Consider the following 20242-nt stretch of genomic DNA (forward strand, 5'->3'; position numbering starts at 1 on the left):
TGGGATTGTACTTCTTCAAATTCCATTCCAGACCTATCGTTCTTTTGAAAATGTTTGGTACCTCCCAATAAAGAGCTAAGATCAGCAAAGCTCTGAGGAATCATAGGATTTCAGAGCTGCTTGTTCTGTTGGCAAGACAAAGGAATTAACATAAGGATATTTTAATAGGCCTGTGTTTGGAATGCATCTGGACCTGTGGGTAAGTCTAGTTAGCCAATTCAATCCTGGTTGTACTAGTGACTCATTATTAATACTATTTTCACTTTCTTAACCTATAGTCAGGAAGTGTCTCTGAGTCCCAGCTCCAGCTGCTGTGATGGATAACAGTAGTGGTGTATGAGTTCTGTTGGCCAAGTCCTAGCAATACCCCTCCCCCCCAAATTTTCAGAATAGTCTCCACCCTCAAGGGTTTCATAATCTAATGGGGAAGACAATAGGCAAAAAAACTGTATGAACTAGATTTATGCAGGATAAATTAGAGATAATCAACAGAGAGAAAGCACCAGCATGAAGGGGATCAGGAAAGGCTTCCTTTAGGAGCTAGGGTTTTTGCTGTGACTTGAAGGAAGCCAGGAGGCAGAGCTAAGAAGGGAGAGAGTTCTAGGCATGGGCAAGCAACTGCCCAGAGTCAGGAGATAAGAGTGTCTTCTTTAAGGAATAGCAAAGAGGCTGGTGTTACTGAATTATAGAGTACATGAGGGTGCGTTAGGTATCAGAAGACTGGAAATGTAGGGAATGAGGGAAAATTAAGAAAGGCTTTGAACACAAAACAGAGGATTATATATTTGTGTGTGTGTATATATATATATATATATATATCTACATGTCTGTATATAGATATAGATATATAGATATAGATATAGATATATTTGATCCTGGAAGTAATAGGGAACTCCTAAAGTATATTGAAGAGGAGGAGTGGGTCAGAGGTGGGGATTGGGGATCTGTGGGGGTTGACATGGGTGTTAAGAAGATCACTTTGATAGCTGAGTCAGGGATGGCTTGATGTAGGGTGATCAGGGAAGACTAGTACCGCTGGTATGAGGGCTACTGAGCCCTTTTCAGGGCTGCTTTCTACTTTTGGTGTCTACCTGATTCGCCCAACTCTCACATGTGGCTCCAAGAAGCTATATCATGCACAGCAGCCATAGCCTGGTAAATCATTTCAACAAATGAGCTAAACCAGGTTGAGAGTAACTGAGAGATCTCAGTTCTGTCAGTGAGTTAGGAGAGGTCTATCCTAAGCATGTGAAAACTTACCCCAGCAGAATGAGCCAATGAGAACAATTTATTCCAACGGCCATGAAAGCGGCTGAAGCAGGCACTGTGGAGCACTTAGAGCTTGTTTAGACATTGAAGATGCCAAGGTCATTTTCTGCTTCCTGGGCCATTGCCAGTTGTCTTGACGTTTGTCTTGCCACTGGACTTCAATGACTTTGGAAGAGAGAGTCAGGCTGATGACTTTGGGCAACTCTGCCTCACTTAGATCCAATTTATGCATGAGTCAAAAGACATCATCCATACCATTTTACCATTTTTACTTGCCTCAAAGTCCATGGCAACTGGCAAGTGACAAGCAGAAGGTATAGATACACTGGGAGCTGTAGTCACAACCTTGAACATAGGCAGCCCAGGCCATAGGGTCATTCCATTGGATTGAAGCAACTTGGGATTCAGCAGCCCCCTGGGTGTCTGAGACTTTTTGAAGGACCATACTGCTCACCTCCTGGCATGAGGAAGGAGCTAGAAAAGGTGCCCTAAAAATAATCTGCTTTATTCAGCCCTATTTTGCTTACCACAACAAGCAAGGATCCTACGCTGTGGTCAAAACATCAAAAAATGTACAAAAATACTTGCAAAGATGATTTCATTCACTATCAGTACGTGGAATGTGTGCACGCTTATGGAAAACAAGAAATTCAGTAGACTTGAAAGACCAACAACTTTTGTTGCAAGATAACATACTTTCAATGTCTCTGAAGAACTTTGGAATTGATTGTGAGACATGGGACACTGGCACAGGACGGCCCAGCATGGTGTGCCTGCATCAAAGAAGGGGCTGTGCTCTATGAGCAAAGCAGAACTACAGTAGCTCACAAGAATTGTAAGATGTTCACATTTAGAAATATCTCCACTCCAAATGTTCATGTGGACTATTTGGACCTGACCTGTGGTAGAGCCTTCTGGGCTCGTATTGGTCTGCTCCACCAAAGTCAGATACACTATACCTTGACCCCAATATAGCAGTGCCATTTTTATCTTCTTTGAGAATGAAGGACAACCACCACCACCACCACCACCACTACGATGGAGGATGGCTTAGACTGGGGAGAGACTCGAGGCAGAGATTACCAACCAGAAGGCTATTGAAGTAGTATTGGTATTGAGTGTTAAGGGCTTGCACCAGGGTAGTGACAGAATAAAAGGAGAATAGGGGGCATTAGAGGTCATATTTTATTGTTGCTTTGGCCTATAGACTTCAGAATATTTTTATCTATTATCTACTGCCTTTGAAATGTTGATTAGTTTATTAATCACTGCTCATAGTGCTTCTATTTCTTTAATCTTTAAACTTTCACATGTATACACATATGTGTATATATGTGTATGTATAGATATGCACACCTATATGTACATACATATATGTGGATGTATAGATACATATACATATGTGTTTATATATACGTGTGTGGCTATATAGTGATATATACAGACATGTACATACACATGTGGGTGCATATGTGTATGCTCATGTGGATATACATGTATGTATATATAAGTAGTTGTGTACACATATGTGTGTGTATATATTTAAAATCCAAGGGTATTAATCAGAGATCTTTACGCAGGGTAATGTAGGGCATAGGGAATGTATGACAGTAACATGACATCTAAGAAGGTACTGAGTTCTCCATCAAGTGGAGGATGGATGGATGATGACTTACTGGAATGTTGTCAAGGGTATTGCTGTTCAGTGTGGATTGGACTAGAACATTTGCAAGTTCCCTTCCAACTCTGAGTTTCCATCATTCTAGATGGGATTGCCACAGGCGCTTTTATCAAGGAGAAAACCATTCTTGGGACTGTAGTTATGGTGACCAGAGCAATATCATTCCAAAGCCTGGATGAAATCCCCAGAGATTCCTCATTCCTTGGTCTAATCTTTGTAAGCCAGAATCCTAGCCCTACCCCTGAAATAGAAATCCAGAGAAGGAGACTGAAGTAGAATCCATAGGGACAGTATGTTCCAGGTACTGTTTAAGTGAATTTAGAACCAGCATTTTGACTAACCAGCCAGAAGGCTATACCTACTACATCTTGTACCTGCAGTAAGATAGCACTATCTTGCCTCAAACTATGGCTCTTTTATATTTTTTTAAAAATCCCCCTTTACTTTCTTCCATTTTTTTTCTTCCACTCAATCCCTTTCTACTCCCTCAATCAAACTTCTCTTCCCAGGTTGATATAGAAACATTGTTTTCTTGAAGATCATAGTATGGTAGATTTTAGCCCTGGAAGCTGTCTATTAGACAATTCACTGGATTTCACAGGATAATACGTTTAGAGTTGGAAGGGGCCTTAGCTGTCATCTACTATAATTCTTTCATTTTACAGCTGAGGAAACTAAGACCCGAAGGTGTCAAGCGATTTACCCAAGGTTACATAGTTATTAAGTGGCAGAACCAGAATTCAAACTCAGGATCTCTGGTTCTAAATCCAGCACTCTATCCAAGGCACCACAGAGATGAATTTGCTTACACCACAGATATCTTGGTTTGTCTATCCATAGCAGACTTGCATCATCTCATTAAATGGTGTCATTTGCACCAGAGGTTCATTTGCATTCAGGGTTTACCTCTTTAAAAAGGTGACAGTCATTTCTTTTAGAAATGATACGTCACCTACAAGCTGATTCCCAAATATTGGTGAACATAGCATTCTTCTTCCAAGACAATTCCCAAGCGAATTTTGTTAGTTTATTCCTATAGAACCATTGCCTGTTTGTTTAATAGCTCACAACATCCCTTTCTGAAGGCATCAAGATACTTCTGTTATTTCAAAGCACTAGGTAGCCCATGCCAACCAATATCACCCCTAAGGAGGCTGTTCTCTAGTCTCCTGTCTCTTCTCAGATCTATGACAGCCAAAAACTGGCTTGATGGATTGTGGTATTACCCTTAGAGGGCCTTAAGCTTCTTGGTAGATCCGAGAACCCTTTTCTAAAAGCATCCTTGAGTCATTTTCCAGGTACTGTAATAATCACTTATCCTTCATATAACATGTACTTTTAAGTTTAATATGCTACCCTAACAAGGCCCAGAAGAGTTCTTCGTAACAATACATACACCAATGCACATAACATAAAACCTTTGAATCACCCTGGAAATCATGTCCCTAAACTGCAACTCTAGACTCAGTCTTAGAGCTTTCTCTCTGAAATTCCTGTGACTCATGTTCCTACCCAGAGTTTCTCATGGGAGCATTAGAATTTGGTTCATATTCAGGATTCCACAAAAAATAGGAGGGGTCTTCAACTCCTACACAGGAACTGATGCTAATAAAACTGACTATACAACAGATTTTAAGCAAAAAAAAAAAATGTAAAGGACTTAGACCCAAGAACTTAACAATCTGACCCATGCCTCCATTCCCTATCCCTATGAAGCTCTGCCTCCAAGAGAATCAACTTAAAATATCTATACTCTGCTGTGTGGGGCCTCCTGTAAGAGAAAAGTATTCCGATTGCTGGAGAACCCCTTTCTCCTCTCTGTCCAATGTCTCTCTAGCCAACTTATATCCTTTGGAGTCTTTTGCCTAGCTCCCTTTTAAACACTGAACCCTAGAGCGAAGCCTAGGTTTGTGAACAAGCCATGAATTTCATCATGAAAGTGTTGTCAAATAATACCACAAGTACTCAGAACAAGGCAAGTTCTTGCCTTGTCAAAGAGTTGAGCTAGACCCTAGAATTCCATGCCTTATTCAGTGAATCTAAAAAGGAGATGGGATTTTAACTGGGGAATTTCTGGGTACATCCTCTATACCTCTAAAATCCTACCACTTTTTAAGACCAAAGAAAATGTTAATATGTATCATTTCTATGCACATTCATTCAACAAATGTTTACTAAATACCTACTACTTGTGAAGGACTTTGCTCTCCACCTGTGCATGCATGATTCTCAGGGCTTCAAATATTGTGGTCCTTCCCACATGTGACATTTGAATTCTTGTCATTCAGAAACTACCCATTTTCTAAGTTCCAGTGTTATACTGCACTTGTAAATAAATCTTAGGTGTGCCATAAAAATATTCATGGGAGAGAGCCCTTGTGTAATATAGCCCTAAAAATTCAAGCAGGTGTTTTCCAAGGCCAACACATCTTCCTAATGCCACAACCACCTCTTCTCGGTTTCTAGGACACAGCTTGAATTTATTACCTTATTAGCAGTCTATTTTCAGAACCCTCGTGTTTCTGCCCAACACCACCAGTTAGCTATTGTAATGATGGAGAAAAGTTGCACAATAATCCATAAAGTAATTTATATTTAGCTCCGTCAATGACAATAGAACTGGGGGAGGCGGTTAATTTAGTTCATGATTTTGTTTTGCTCTAGTTGATATTAAAATGAGCTGTTATTTCCCCCAATGGGACACTTAGAGAGGTAGCTTAGAGGCATACTTAGCAGGGCTAAACCAGGCTGGTATTTTTTGTCCCAAATAATCCATAAAGGGATTTTCATGAATGGAAAATGGGGTGTTTGACTATGCTTACCTACATAAGAAAAAATAAACCTTTTTCTCACCAAGATAAACAAAAAAGATCTCAATAAGTAGTTTCACCTTCTAGCAGGTCAAGCTGATGTTCTAAAGTCTCTGAAGATGGGGTAAGATTCATTTTCTTTCTTTCTGTGTCTCCTAAATAGATCTGTTAGTGACTTGGGTTTCTAGTAAATATCATTCCTCTACGAGGACCAGAAAATGATTCCCATAAACTGGCAGTCATTGCGTGAAAGACAACTTCTTCTTTCTCTTCCCGATGTAGGGCCCTGAGAGTTCGGAAGAAAATGTCTGGTGAGAGGATGCCTGTGAAGATGATTGGCGATATCTTGACTGCCCAGCTGCCCCACATGCAGCCCTACATTCGTTTCTGCAGCTGCCAACTCAACGGAGCGGCCCTCATCCAGCAGAAGACAGATGAAGCCCCTGAGTTCAAGGAATTTGTCAAAGTAAGGAGTTGGGTGAACATCTGCTGAAGTCTTCTTTACAGTTTGTCCTGTGCCTTGTGTTGGGAAGGTAGAAAGGATTAATAGTACATTTGAGGGGCAGCTATGTGGTGCAGTGAGTAGAGCACCGGCCCTGGAGTAAGGAAGACCTGAGTTCAAATCTGACCTTAGACACTTGACACACTTACTAGCTGTGTGACCTTGAGAAAGTCACTTAACCCCAATTGCCCTGTCTGCCCACCCTCCAAAAAAAATAGTACATTTGAACACGGTTTTAAATGTAATCAGTGTCTGCACAGCAGAGATAAAGTGGGGGGCCTCAAGAAAGCTGACTGCCCATAAGCCTAGAGAACCCTTCTTCGTGGCTGTCATTCTGGTTCTGGCACTGACTTTCATGATTGGTAAATAGTAACACCAGCAACTCACATTTACATAGCACTTGCTATGTTCCAGGCACTTTTCACAATTATTATTTCATTTGGTCCTAACAACAACCCTGAGAAATAAGTGCTGGCAAATAGGGGTTAAGTGACTTGCCCAGGGTCACACAGCTAGTATGTGTCTGAGGCCAGATTCGAACTCAGATCTTCCTGACTCCACCATGTCACCTCGTTGCCTTAAATCATCTTATTAGGTTCATTGCCAGAGCATCTTTGCCACCAGAGGGAGTAGCCAAAGAATCCCATCGCTTTCCTTCTCTGCCTATTTTTGTGTGTGAAGGACTTAGGAACCATAGTAATCAGTGAGGGGCTGCCACAGGAGTCAAGGTTACCAACAGAGGAAATAGGAGGAATGTGACCCAGCGGCCCCATGATTTTTGCCTGTTCCTTTGTGAAATACTGATACTATTCCTGGATATGGCAGGGATGCCATCAGCTCTATGGGCATGCCCCCTAATTCTCCTGGGAAAAAAATAAAAAGCAAATTAAATATAATCACTCAACAAGTGAATGTCTTCACAAATAGCAAGTACTAGTGAAGGGAAAATAACCTTTTATTTTCTCCCTTCATTCTGGTAGACAAAGCATTTTCGTGGCTGTGATATCTGTGTTCATTACACTGTCATCAACATTGAATGCCTACTTTTGTATCAGCAAGGCCATAGTCACAATATAGATGATAACTGTCAAAATGCCTATGTGGTTCTGTATCGCAAAATATACAGAATTCTCCACATAGAAGGTAGAAGAAGTAAACCATTTATTCAGACACCAAATAACCAGATCCCGAAACCTATAAGTCCACTCCATCCCACAACCTGCCGCACCCTGCAAGGGCCTTGCCAGCAACAAGCAAACTTACAGCACAGCTGTCACATGTCTGCTCTCTTTCCCTCAGCTCTAACTTTCATGACTGCTGTCTCAACATTCCCTGTGACAGTTTCCTTTTCCTCTCAGCAAGCTCCTCCCGCTACATGTGACTTAGGCTTCCTGTGATGTAAGCAGGTCACATGGCCTATTAACGGGTGGGAAAGATCTTCAAATCTAAATTGTTATTACAACTTGGTAAGAGGTCCTGTGTTTCTCTGCTCTTGAGAGTTATCCTGACAAAGGGAATAGCACTCTGGACCTAGAGGCAAAACAACTGGGATTAGAGCTCCTGTCGGACATGCACTAGCTCTGTTACCCTTGGCAAGTCACTTTACCTCTCTCAGCCTCTGTTTTCTCTTCTATAATATGGGGATAACATCTACATGGGATCAGGACTATTTATAGTGTTATGTTCTAGGAGCAAAAAATGAAGGTTTCTAGCTTCGTATTATAGTTAATTGCGTGCTTATCCTCCCTCCGTTACTTACTAGGTTGAGGACAGCTATGTGTATTATTAATACATAGTTATGTGTATTATTAATCATTCAATGCCTAGCCCAACACCTATCCACTAGCTGGGTTATTAAGAAGAATGTAGTGTTCCTTGGTGGAGTGGGGGTAGGGGGAAGAATGGAAGAAAGCCCTCGAGGCAAAAACAAAAGGAGAAAAAGAAAATGAAGAGGCAGAAGGTGATTCTGACCTGGGTTAGGAGAGTCTAAGAATGTGACAAAGAGGAGAAAGAGAAGAAGGATCCTGAACACTTGGAACCAAGTCATTGATTTAAGGCTTTTTGCCTAGGCAGTTTTGTGTGCGTGTGTGTGTGTGTGTGTGTGTGTGTGTGTGTGTGTGTGTGTGTGTGTAACAAGGAATGATATATGGGTGTATAGAAACTGCCAAGAGAGAGATCTGACAGTGAGGGTCAGAGGAAAAAGAAAGACACATCAGTGGCTAGTGACGCCTTGCTGAGGACTGCTGAGGCAGCCTGGACTAAACAATAGAGTTCTGCTGCTTTCCCACGGTATGGGTCCAGGATATTACATACCACTTCCCAAAACTTGATAACTAAATTTAGCTGTGTTTTGGAGCACTGGAGGTAGAGAGAAGAAGGAAGAAGGATAAAAGAAAAGACAGGATCATTTGCTTCTTGGGATGGATGGGATGACAATTATAGAGAGAAGGCTGAGCTATTTAATTTAATGGAGTTTTTTTTTAGCAGGGAGAATAATATCTGAACTAGAAAGGATAGAAGAAAGATAGCCAGTAGAGATTTTAAACCCTACCTAAGTGAGGAGATAGTAAGAATACACCTATAGGTCTCTAATGGATGTAAATCAGTTGGTAAAGATGAATTGCTTCCAGGGGTATTGAAAGAAGTGGCTGCTCTGGTTTCAGAACTGAGGGCTCATTCTGGGTGACATTTGAAAGGTGACAATGAGGAAGACTCAAGGAAGACAACTTGTTATCTTAATTTTCAAAAGGAGAAAGAAAGTGGAATCTGAAAACTATAGGCCGGAGATCTTGACTTTAATTCCTGAAAACGTTCTGTAGTGTATAATTAAAAGGATGGTTAGAGAAGATTCAGGAAGTTCAGGTGTGTCTCCACAACATGTCTTACAGGCATCTCCTGCTTTCTACTCACCCAGCCCCGGCCCTAGTTCAGGCTTCATCACCTCTGGCTGGGACTATTTTTGTAATAGCTTAGATTTAAGTCTCCTAGCACCCAGCCTCTCCCCTATTTAATCCATCCTCCATAATGCTGCCACATCGATATTCCCAAAGCACAGGTGTGGACCCGTCACCTGCTCAAGAAAGGTCAGCAGTGGCTGGTTGCTGAATGTATAGAAGGGAGTAAAATGTAAGGAAACCCAGAAAGTAGGAGAGGGTCAGGTCACTAAGGGCTACAAATGCTAAATTATATTTGTTCTTGGAGGTAAAAGGGAACCACTGCAGTTTATTGAATAGAGGGGGGTCATAGTCAGACCTACACTTTAGGAAAATCATTTTGGCAGCTGAGTGAGAACAGATTGAATGGGGTGGGGGAGGGAGATGAAGTATGGAAACCAATTAGAAAGCTATTACAATAATGTAGATGAGATGTGATGAAAGCCCAAATTAAAATGGTGGCTGTATATGAGTGAAGAGAGAAGCTCATGTGTGAGCATTATTGTGAAGGTAGAAACAACAAAATTTGGCAATGGTTTGGATTTATGGGTGAGTAAAAGTGAGGGGCCAAGGATGACACCAAGACTGTGAGCCTGAGTCACTGGAAGGATGCTATTGACAGTAATAGGAAAGTTTGGAAAGGGGAATATGATGAGATCAGTTTTGGCCATGCTGAGCTTGAGTTACCTATGACACACACAGTTTGAAATGTCCAAAAAGCGGCTGATGTTGTGAGACTGTAGCTCAGGAAAGAGACCAGAGCTGGGTATACAGATCTGAGCATTGCCTGCAGAGAGAAGATAATGAAACCCCTGCAAGCTGATAAGATCACAACTGAGAAGAGCAGGGGTCCTAGGACAGAGCCTTAGGGAATACCCATAGTTAGTATAGGTGCAGGGAAGAGTCAAAGATGAGCCCAAGTCTAGGAGCATAGCTGAAATAGTGAAGTCAGAACCAAGATGAGCCCAAGTCTAGGAGCATGGCACTGAAATGGTGAAGTCTGAACCAAGATGAGCCCAAGTCTAGGAGCATAGCACTGAAATGAAGTCAGAACAAAGAGGAGCCCAAGTCTAGGAGCATAGTACTGAAATGGTGAAGTCAGAAAAAAGACAAGCCCAAGTCTAGGAGCATGGCACTGAAATGGTGAAGTCAGAACCAAGACGAGCCGAAGTCTAGGAGCATAGTACTGAAATGGTGAAGTCAGAACCAAGATGAGCCCAAGTCTAGGAGCACTGAAATGGTGAAGCTGGAACCAAGATGAGCCCAAGTCTAGGAGCATAGCACTGAAATGAAGTCAGAACAAAGAGGAGCCCAAGTCTAGGAGCATAGTACTGAAATGGTGAAGTCAGAACAAAGAGGAGCTCAAGTCTAGGAGCATGGCACTGAAATGGTGAAGTCGGAACCAAGATGAGCCCAAGTCTAGGATCTCAAAACTGGTAAGTATCTGAGATGGGATTTGAACTTTCTGACTCCAGGCCCAGCGCTCCATCCACTGTACCGCCTACCTGCCTGAATTTGATTATTGTTGAGAAAGAAAGGACTGACCTTGAGGAGCTCCTACCTTTAGTGGTTGGGAAGAGGCTGAGGAGCCAGTGAAGGAGTCAGAGTAGTTAAAAAGGTAGGGAGAGAACCAGGAGTGTGTGTTGTTTCTGGAACCAGGGAAGAAGAATAGGGAGGATTAAGAGTTTCAAATGTTGCAGGGCAGTCAAGAAGGTTAAAAAAAAAGGCCATAGGATTTGGTGATTAGGAGGTCATTCCCTTTAGTTATTAGCTTTCTGAAAGGGAAAGCTGCACATTTTTCAAATCTGATCTTTTTTACAAACTCTGGTTTGTTTGTTTTTTTTTCAGAGATTAGCCATGGATCCTCGGTGTAAAGGGATGCCACTCTCTAGTTTTATCCTGAAGCCTATGCAGCGGGTAACAAGATACCCACTAATCATTAAAAATGTAAGTATCCATCTTCATATTGTTTCAGTCCAGGATTATTGCTAACTGTTCTGTTGGCATCTCCTTTGCAGGGATCATATACATGATAACGGGAATTGGGCACTTGTACTTTGTGACTGTAAGGCAGAACTTAGGTAGAAAATAGCCATAGTGTAGACTTAGAAGTGTGTGACCAGATTCTTGGATTCACTGTTTCATAGGAAGCCTGCATTTATTTCTTGGCTCTGACAATGGGATGTTTAGCAAATCATTTAATTTTTCTGGGCCCTATGGTTCTAAGAGGAGAAAGACAATAGCATCCCTGCTTACCTCAGAAGACTGTACTGAGGACAATGAGATGGGGGAAGGTAGATACAGGGCTCACAGTCCTAGAGGTCCTTCTAAAATAGAGGTTTGGGGAAGAGCCATCCAATCAGGAGTAAGTGGTCGGATCTGAACCCAAGTTCAGTTCAAAGATATTCTGGCCTTTACGGGGAAGGGGATTGGGAACGATAGGAAACAAATGCTTGTTAATTGAAAAATACATATATACATATATATGTATATATGTATACATATAATCCTATTATTCCATGCTTTATTGGTTAGTCTATGGTATTGAATCAATTGTGGGACTACTTAAGAGGATTAATGATAATTAATAATAATAGTAATAACTAGCATCTAAATAGTAATTTAAGGTTTGCTTACAAATGTTATCTCACTTTTATAAGTTATAAGTGTCATTATCATCCACATTTTACAGATGAGGAAACTGATGCAGATAAAAATTAAATGACTCATCTGGGATCACAGAGCTAGCATCTGAGGCTGAATTGGAACTTAGGTTTTCCTGACTTCAGCTGCCCAGCTGCCCTAATATGCCCCGGTCTGCTGAAATTAACATAATGATATGTCCAAGTAGTTAAGGATAAAGTTACAGTGTGTTTCAGGGGCTAAGACACCTGAGATCACTTCCCCTAGCCCAGTGTTCATGTCAAGCCGGAATATATCACTTCAGGGGTAGGGAACCTGTGGCCTTGAGGTCACATTTCAGAGATTTATTCTGTGAAGTTTGGATTCAGGCAAGGGGCTGCACTTGAGGACCTAGAGGGCCGCATGTGCCCTAAAGGTCGCACGTTCCCCACCCTTGGTAGACTATTCTTGGTGGAATTCAGCTGCAATGGTATATGGGCTAGGGAGTCAAAAGCTTTAAAGGAATTCAAATCTTAATTCCTACCTCTCCTTGTGTGAGCCTCTGTCTCTTTGTTATTTCACCTTTAAAGTAGAAGGGTCACCCCACCAGCCTGACTTTCAGAATGGCTGTGAAAATGCAGTACCCACACAGCTTAATGTTGTTACTGGGGGTATAAAGAGTATGAAAGAGCGTAAGGGCCTTTTATAAGAGGATGCTGCTGTTTCCACTCTGCTAAGGGCCCAAGGTGGACAGCACCCAATTCATGTATACAACCTGAGTGGGAGAAAAGACAAAAAGGATTTTTTTTTTTTCGGTCTTCTTCTTTTCATTTGTAGATCTTAGAAAACACTCCTGAAAACCACCCTGACTACAGTCACTTGAAACATGCTCTAGAGAAGGCTGAAGAATTGTGTTCCCAGGTCAATGAAGGTGTGCGTGAAAAGGAGAATTCAGACCGGTTGGAGTGGATTCAAGCACATGTGCAGTGTGAAGGCCTGTCTGAGGTAGTGACCTTAATGGGTGAGGACAAGGGGAGTCCTCACCAGGTGGTCCTGGGATCTAGAAGGAGGCTGTGGGGAGGAAGAAAATAAGAGCTGGGAAAGAGGCAAAACTTTCAACTCCCAAATTCTTCTCACTTTTTTTTAGTTTTTCCTCCTCTTCCATTCTGCTTTCTTCTATGTTCTCCCCTTTTTCTTTCATACATGTTTACATTTATATCTCTCCTTGGCCACGGGAAACTTACCTTCTTCATCCCCCTTCCCAAGTTATGTAATCTGGGACTGGGGAATACCAAGAACGACTAATTAGGGGAAGTCATTACCTCCATCATCGCTTTGCCCATGCTTCCACTTATTTTTTTTCTGAACGTGCAAAATGAGAGAGTTGGACCATGTGACTTTCAAGAATCCTTATAGATTGAAAATTCTTGGATTCTTTGACTCATGTCAGGGTTGGTAAGGTGTGGACATCCAGTGATGATGACCCGCTTGGGAGTAGCACTGCCTTACTGGGGATCCTTGGCCATGATAATCAATCAGCAGGTATTTATTAAATGCTTTCTATATGCCAGGCACTCTGCTAGGCACTGAGGACACAGGAAAGGCAAAAAGACAATCCCTGACATCAAGAAGCTGACATTTTACTACTGGAGACAACGTACAAATAGCTGTAAATAGAAGACACATATATATGTGTATAAATGTATACATATATACATGTATGTATATACATATATATACATATATAGTACAAATGGAAGGTAATCTCAGAGGGAAGGCATTGAAGGTGAGGATGGGGTAAGGCCTTCTTCAGAAAGCAGGATTTATTTTTGGTCTTTTTAAAAATTTTATTTTCTCCCCAATTACATACAAAACAATTTTTAACATTTTTTTAAAAAGCTTTGAGTTCCAAATTCTATCTTTCCCTCCCAACCTTTCTTCCTCTCTGAGACATACATGTACAATCATGTAAAACACATTTCCATATTTGTCATTTTGTGGAAGAACATGGGAAAAAAGGAAAGAAAGAAGATGAAAAATGAAAAATAGTATGCTTCAGTCTGTATTCAGACACCATCAGTTCTTTCTCTGGAGAAAGCATCTTTCATCATGAGTCCTTTGGGATTGCCTTGAATCGTTGTATTGCTGAGAATGTTTAAGTCATTTACAGTTGTTCATTGTACAGTATTGCTGGGTACAGTGTTCTCCTAGTTCTACTCACTTCATTCTGCTTCAGTTCATATAAGTCTTTTTTTTCATAATTTTTTATAGCACAATAATATTCCAGTATAATTATATTCCACAATTTTTTCAGCTTGTGATTTGTCCTTTGTTTTTGAAGAGGACCATGACATCAGGGAAATGATGACATGACTTGCAGTTGACTTTGATTTGAGTGAGGGAGGGCTGTGCAAAGTCACCAGCCTCACTTTCTCCTCCAGAGCCATCTCGATCCAGTGACCAGATATTCATCAGGATGACTGGAGATGACCCAGGATGATAGCCTTTTGGGCATAGTTCTAAATTTCTCTCCAGATTGGTTGGATAAATTCCCAAGTCCACCAGCATTGCATTAGTGTCCCAGTTTTCTCACATCCCTGCCAATACTTATCCTTTTCCTTTTCTATCATATTAGCCAATCTGAAAGGTGTGAGGTGGTAACTCATAGTTGTTTTAATTGCATTTTTCTAATCAACAGTGATTTAGAATATTTTTTCTTATGACTATATAGCTTTGATTTCTTTGTCTGAAAACTGCCTGTTCATATCCTTTGATCATTTATTAATTGGGCAATGACTTGTATTCTTATAAATTTGACTCAGTTCTGTCTATATTTATTTGAGAAGTGAGGCCTTCATCTGGGGTACTTTCTGTAAAAAATTTAGAAAGCAGGATTTGAACTGAGTCTTGAAGGAAGCTAGGACGCAGGGGAGAGGAGATAAAGCATTCCATTCATGGGGAACAGCCAAGAAAAGGTATAAAGTCAGGAGATAGAATATCCATGTGTGAGAAATTGCATAAAGGTTAATGTAGCTAGAGGGGAATAAAGTATAAAAAGACCAGAAAGTTACAAAAAGGCCAAAGAGGTGAAGAGCTTCAAATGTCAGGCAAAATACTTTATATTTGATTCTAGAGGTGAATGGGAGCCAATGGAGTTTGTTGAATAGAGGGGCAATATGGTCAGATCTACACTTTGGGAGCTGAGTGGGGGATGAATTGAGCTAAGGAGAGAAATGGGGACAAGGAGACCAATTAGAAAACCATTGCAGTAGTGCAGACATAAGGTAACGACAGCCTGCATCAAGGGAATATATATGAGAGATGTCATATAGGTAAAAACAATATCTGGCAGCAGACTGGATCTATATAGTGAATGCAAGTATGAAGTCAATGATATGGAGGTTACAAAGTTATGAGACTGGGTGATGTAGGATAGTGGCATCCTTGACAATAATAATAGGAAAGTTTGAAAGAGGGGAGGGTTTGGGGGAAGAGATAGTGAATTCTGTTTTGGATATGTTGGGTTTGTTATGCCTATGGGACATCCAGTTCAAAATGTCCAAAAGATAGTTGGTAATACAGGACTGTAGCTCAGGAGAGAGACTGGAGCTGGATATGTAGATTTCAGAATCATCTGCATAGAGAAGATAATTGAGCCCAGAGCAGCCGACGAAATCACCAAATGAGGTAGTGTAGAGGAAGAAGAGAAGAAGGCTCGGGACACAAAGCATTCTGGAACACCTGTGATTTGTGGTCACGGCAGGAATGGAAACCCAGCAAAGACTGAGAAAGAGTAGGTAGGAGGAAGCCCAGGGATGATCAATGTTATGAAAACTTAGGAAAAAGAGAGTATCCAGAAGGAGATTCATAATGTCAAAGAATGCAGAAAGGTCAAGAAGTGTGAGGATTGCAAAAAGGCCATTAGATTTGGCAATTAAGAGATCTTACAGAAGAAACCCAAAGAATTCTCTCATTGTCCATTGTTGTGGAGTATCCTCCTCTGATCTCCTGTACAAAAGGACAGAGTAGCCTAGTGCTTCTTTCCCCTGAGCCAAGTCACCAGTTATCTTATGCCTAACAGAAGCTGCTCAGAAGCTACCACTCAAGTATCCACTGCTACAGAAAATAATACCAAGCAAGATGGCAGCAATTTCATCTAATGGTTCAACTTGTAGCTCCCTTTGACTATCACAGAAAATGTCTGTTTCACTCTGGCAACAGCTCTGTGGAAAATGCCCGACTACTCTGGGAAAGTGATCCCCCACCATCTGGTTTTCCAAAATCAGAGCCAGACCACTGGTAACAACCTTTTTTTGGAAGTTGATTTATCTACTCATGACAGCTCTGTTGGAATCCTCAGAGCGTTCAGGAACTTCCCGGGCTGCTCATGGCACAAGCACCTGTGACCTAGCTCAGGAGCCCATGAGGAAGGGGCATGTCCTGGATTCTGGCAAAACCATGCTGGCCTTCTGTATGAGGAGCAGCACCCTTCCTGCTGCTCCCAGATTCTGAAACCTCAAAGCCCATTTCCCTCCTCCCTTCTTCCTTCCCCACTTCCTCTGCTCCCTCCCCCATCCCTTAGATTAAGCAAGCTGCTTAAGGGTAGAAGTTGTGTTGTGTGTGTGTGTTTTTTTTTTAAAGCAAAACACCAAAAGTGAAGACAAGAAACTACATTTTTCTTTTATCATCCAAGTCACCTATGTGCTTTCCAGCAAGCTCAGTAATTTTGTTTACTTTGTACTCAAAAGAAACTAATAAACTTTGGACAGCCTTGAGGAAAAAAAAAACTTATTGGCTTTCCTTGGTTAAACATTAACTCAGGGAGGGCAGCAGTGTTGCCCTGATTTATAGGCCTGGGATCCCTTTTTCAGCCCCTAGGCTTAGGTGAAGAAGAAACTTTTCCAGATGCTTTGATCCTGAAAGGAGGGGTAGGGAGGAGAGGCCTGAAAAGGAATCTCAGAGACACCTTAGATACAGATGGACACCCACAGACCTGGACACTCTTCACTTTGCTGGTTGGAAACTAGGATTCTAATTCATGGGGATGGGTAGAGTGGTAGGCCCAAAGGAGTCCATCATTAAAGTTCAGATTTTAAAACTTCAGTCAATGAAACAAGCATTTATTAAATACTTACTCTGGACCAGGTGCTGTGCTTGGTGTTGCTGGAGATCCTGGGCCTTCCCTTTCCCACCTCCCTTCTCTTGAGAGCTGGCTCTGGTCAGCTGAAATTGGAGAGGGACCAGGTGGTTGTTTACAGTAGGAAGATTTAAACTCTTAGCCAGAGCAGGAGGGAGTTTAGGCTTTCTACTGGGCGAGATTCTCTCTAGGCCAGTTGAAGTTCCACTGCCTTCAGCCGTGGTCCTTAACAGTATTCTCTTCTGCCACCATTCTGTAACACAGCAGGCAAAGTGCAGAGCCTGAGCGCTGAGGAGAGGGACTAGCTGCTACGTAATCAAAAGGCCACCTTCAAGCAGTTCCATTTCAGGGGCTTCCACCAAAATTTGGGGTTCCAGACAAGAATCACTCTGAAAGCTGGAAAACTGGACCACCACCTGGATATGTACAACAAAATCTGTATCACGTTGAGTTCCAAGGAGTAGGCAGGCCTATTTGAGAGGGACGTTTAACCTCAACAGCCTATAGTAGGTGCTTAATAAATGCTAGTTGACTGACAGGTTCATTAAACAGGTGGTGACTGAGTTTCTGGCTTAGACTATTTCTCTTTTCCTCTCCTCCCTTCCCCCACTTTCTCTTCCACTTCTCAGTGAAGATAGCTGAACAGGGTGGGTGAGGGGAAAGTACAGGAAACCAGAGACATTAGAGCAGAATCAGTGACTGTACTCAGCAGGGGGAAATGGACACTGGGCAGTATGTCTAATGTGAAATGTTTCCTTGTTCTCAACATTAGACCTTGTAATCTTGCCTGCACCCCAGCCTCATCCTGTGTTGTGTGCAAAAATTTTGCTGAGTCAAATCTAAGGCAGCTTAGATAGCTTGGAGCTGGGGGTAGTCAAATTTTTTCCTTCCCTTACAACGCCCCAATGTGGGCAACAGTGAAATGATGGTTTCTACTAGTGGTTTGCTCCTGGTGACCTCTTTAATATTTCATCATAAACTAAAAGATTTGGAAAACAACTAGGAGTCAGCTAACAATTCCCTATCTCCTGTAACTTAGAAATGGACCCTGAAAAAAAACCCCAATGTAAACTGACACACGTGAACTCATGCCCCAAATAAAGCTACCCTATTGAGAGACAGACAGACAGACAGACAGACAGAGAGAGAGAGAGAGCTATCATTGGTATCTCTGGAGAGAGCAGTTTTAGTTGAATGATGAAGTCAGAAGCCAGCCTATAGAGGGTTTAGAAAACAATGAGAGGAAAGGAAGAGGGAGCACCCAGTTTAGATGGCTTTCTCAAGGAATTAACCACAAAGGGTAAAGTTAACAGATGGTCTGATCAAGTGAGGGATTTTTAAGAATGAAGGAGAAAGGTGGGTTGGTAGGTAACAGGGAACGAACCAGTAAAGAGGGATTTGGTCCCCCATCTCAAAGTTTGATTTTGAGAGAAAGTATCAAATACCACAGAATTATACTCTGTCATCCCTACTTTCTATTCCAAAAGGCTGTTAGAGGTGCTAGCAGAGCAAAAGAAAACTGGAGAAAGTCACTCTTCTGTGCCAGGTGTGGTGGTACATGCCTGTAATCCCTGTTCCTGGCTACCAGGGAGGCTTAGGTTGGTAGATCTGAGCTCAGGAATTCTGAGTTGTAGTGGGCATGGCTAATTGGACGATGATGGGCTAAGCCTCATTAAGTCTGGAATCAATATAGTGAGCTGTCATTCCTGAGGGCTCACTAGGCTGCCTAAGGTGGGGGAGGGTGAATTGACTCAGGTTGAAAATGGAATAGGTCAAAGTTCACTTGCTGATTAGAAATGAGATCAAGTCCATGACTTCTAGCCTGATGTACATGAAGAGACTGTCTTTAAAAAACAAAGTGTCTCCCTTCTGTTCTCTGGCTAAAATTGATAGCCTACATTAAAAGGGATATCACAATGCTTTTAACTGAATCTTAGAAAATTTCAGTAATGCATTGGTCTGTGATCTCATGGATGTGGATACACCTTTCATGAGTATCTGTTTTCTCAGCTTGTGTAACTTTTATCTATGTTCTCCTGTGTAGATTATCTGCATGATGTGCTGGAGGACTTCCTCTAAGCATTTTATATCTGTTAGCCCTCACTCTTACTACGCAATTGGTTGCCTTCCTTTACTGATCATACCCTTCCTTTTACTCCACTTTTAGTACACTATTCATCATTGTTAAAATGCAGCAGCCTGCTTACATGAACTATGAGTTTCTCCCCTGGCCTTTGGGCCACATACAGTTTTATTTCCTTGGAGAGCATGACGTTTTATGGTTCATGCCATTTAGCAAGACTCAGAGAACACTGGTGTTTAAAAAAAAAATGGTCAAAGATTGTTGAAAGAACTGCGCAATGCCCCCAAAGCATTTCAGCTTGCTCTCTCCTCCTATCCTATTCTGGACCCTGGTCAGGGTCTATATGCGGTATCTATTGAAAATATAAGTACTACAGTCATAGCAACATGGTGTGATGATCAACTATGATAGACTTAGCTCTTCTCAGCAATACAATGATCTAAGATAATTGTAAAAGACTTATGATGGAAAATGCTATCCGCATACAGAGAAAGAACTGATGGAGTCTGAATGGAGATGGAAACATACTATTTTTACTTTCTTTGTGCTTTTTTTCATGATTTTTTCCTTTTGTGTTCTTTCACGACATGACTAATGTGGAAATATATTTAACGTGATTTCAAACGTATAACCTAAATCAGATTGCTTGTTGTCTTGGGGAGGAGGGAGGGAGAAAAATTTTAAACTAAAACTCTTATTAAAAAATGAAAGTTGAAAACTATCTTTACATGGAATTGGAAAAAATAAAATAGTATTTATATAAAAAAGAAAAACAAAGAAAATATATGTTCTGATATGATAGACTTAGTAAGCTACATAGTCACCAGCATGTGCTATTCTATGCCCATAGTTGTCAAACTTTTCTGGTCTCTCAATATCCGAGAGAGAGAGAGAGAGAGAGAGAGAGACTGAGACAGGGAGAGAGAGACATTCAAAACTCTAAAATTACTGAGGCTCCCAAAGGGCTTTTGTTTATGTGGGGTATAGCTACCAATATTAACCACATTTAAAATTAAAACTGATAATTTTTAAAAAATAGTAATTTCAATTACGCTTCTGGAAGTGTAATTGCAGCTGGAAGAAGCTGGAAGCCCTTGGAAGCGGGAAGTTCATTCCACCCCTGTGTCTCTTTCCTCTCATTGGTTGATCCCTGCCAGAACTTAACATTCTAAAGAAAGTGCCCAGGCCAGGCATGTCTTCATCCC

General features: G+C 41.4%; 1 protein-coding gene across 1 annotated transcript in view; it reads left to right on the forward strand.

Annotated features, from left to right (window-relative positions):
• Positions 1 to 20242, forward strand: part of ITSN1 (intersectin 1) — a 279862-nt gene that overhangs the window by 241882 nt on the left and 17738 nt on the right. The window contains exons 32-34 of the mRNA XM_036744721.1: positions 6043 to 6226; positions 11044 to 11142; positions 12655 to 12822. Coding sequence (XP_036600616.1) covers positions 6043 to 6226; positions 11044 to 11142; positions 12655 to 12822 — 451 coding nt within the window. The remainder of the gene's footprint in view (positions 1 to 6042; positions 6227 to 11043; positions 11143 to 12654; positions 12823 to 20242) is intronic.

The sequence above is a fragment of the Trichosurus vulpecula genome, chromosome 2 (assembly GCF_011100635.1).
Source record: "Trichosurus vulpecula isolate mTriVul1 chromosome 2, mTriVul1.pri, whole genome shotgun sequence".
Taxonomy (NCBI): Eukaryota; Metazoa; Chordata; class Mammalia; order Diprotodontia; family Phalangeridae; genus Trichosurus; species Trichosurus vulpecula.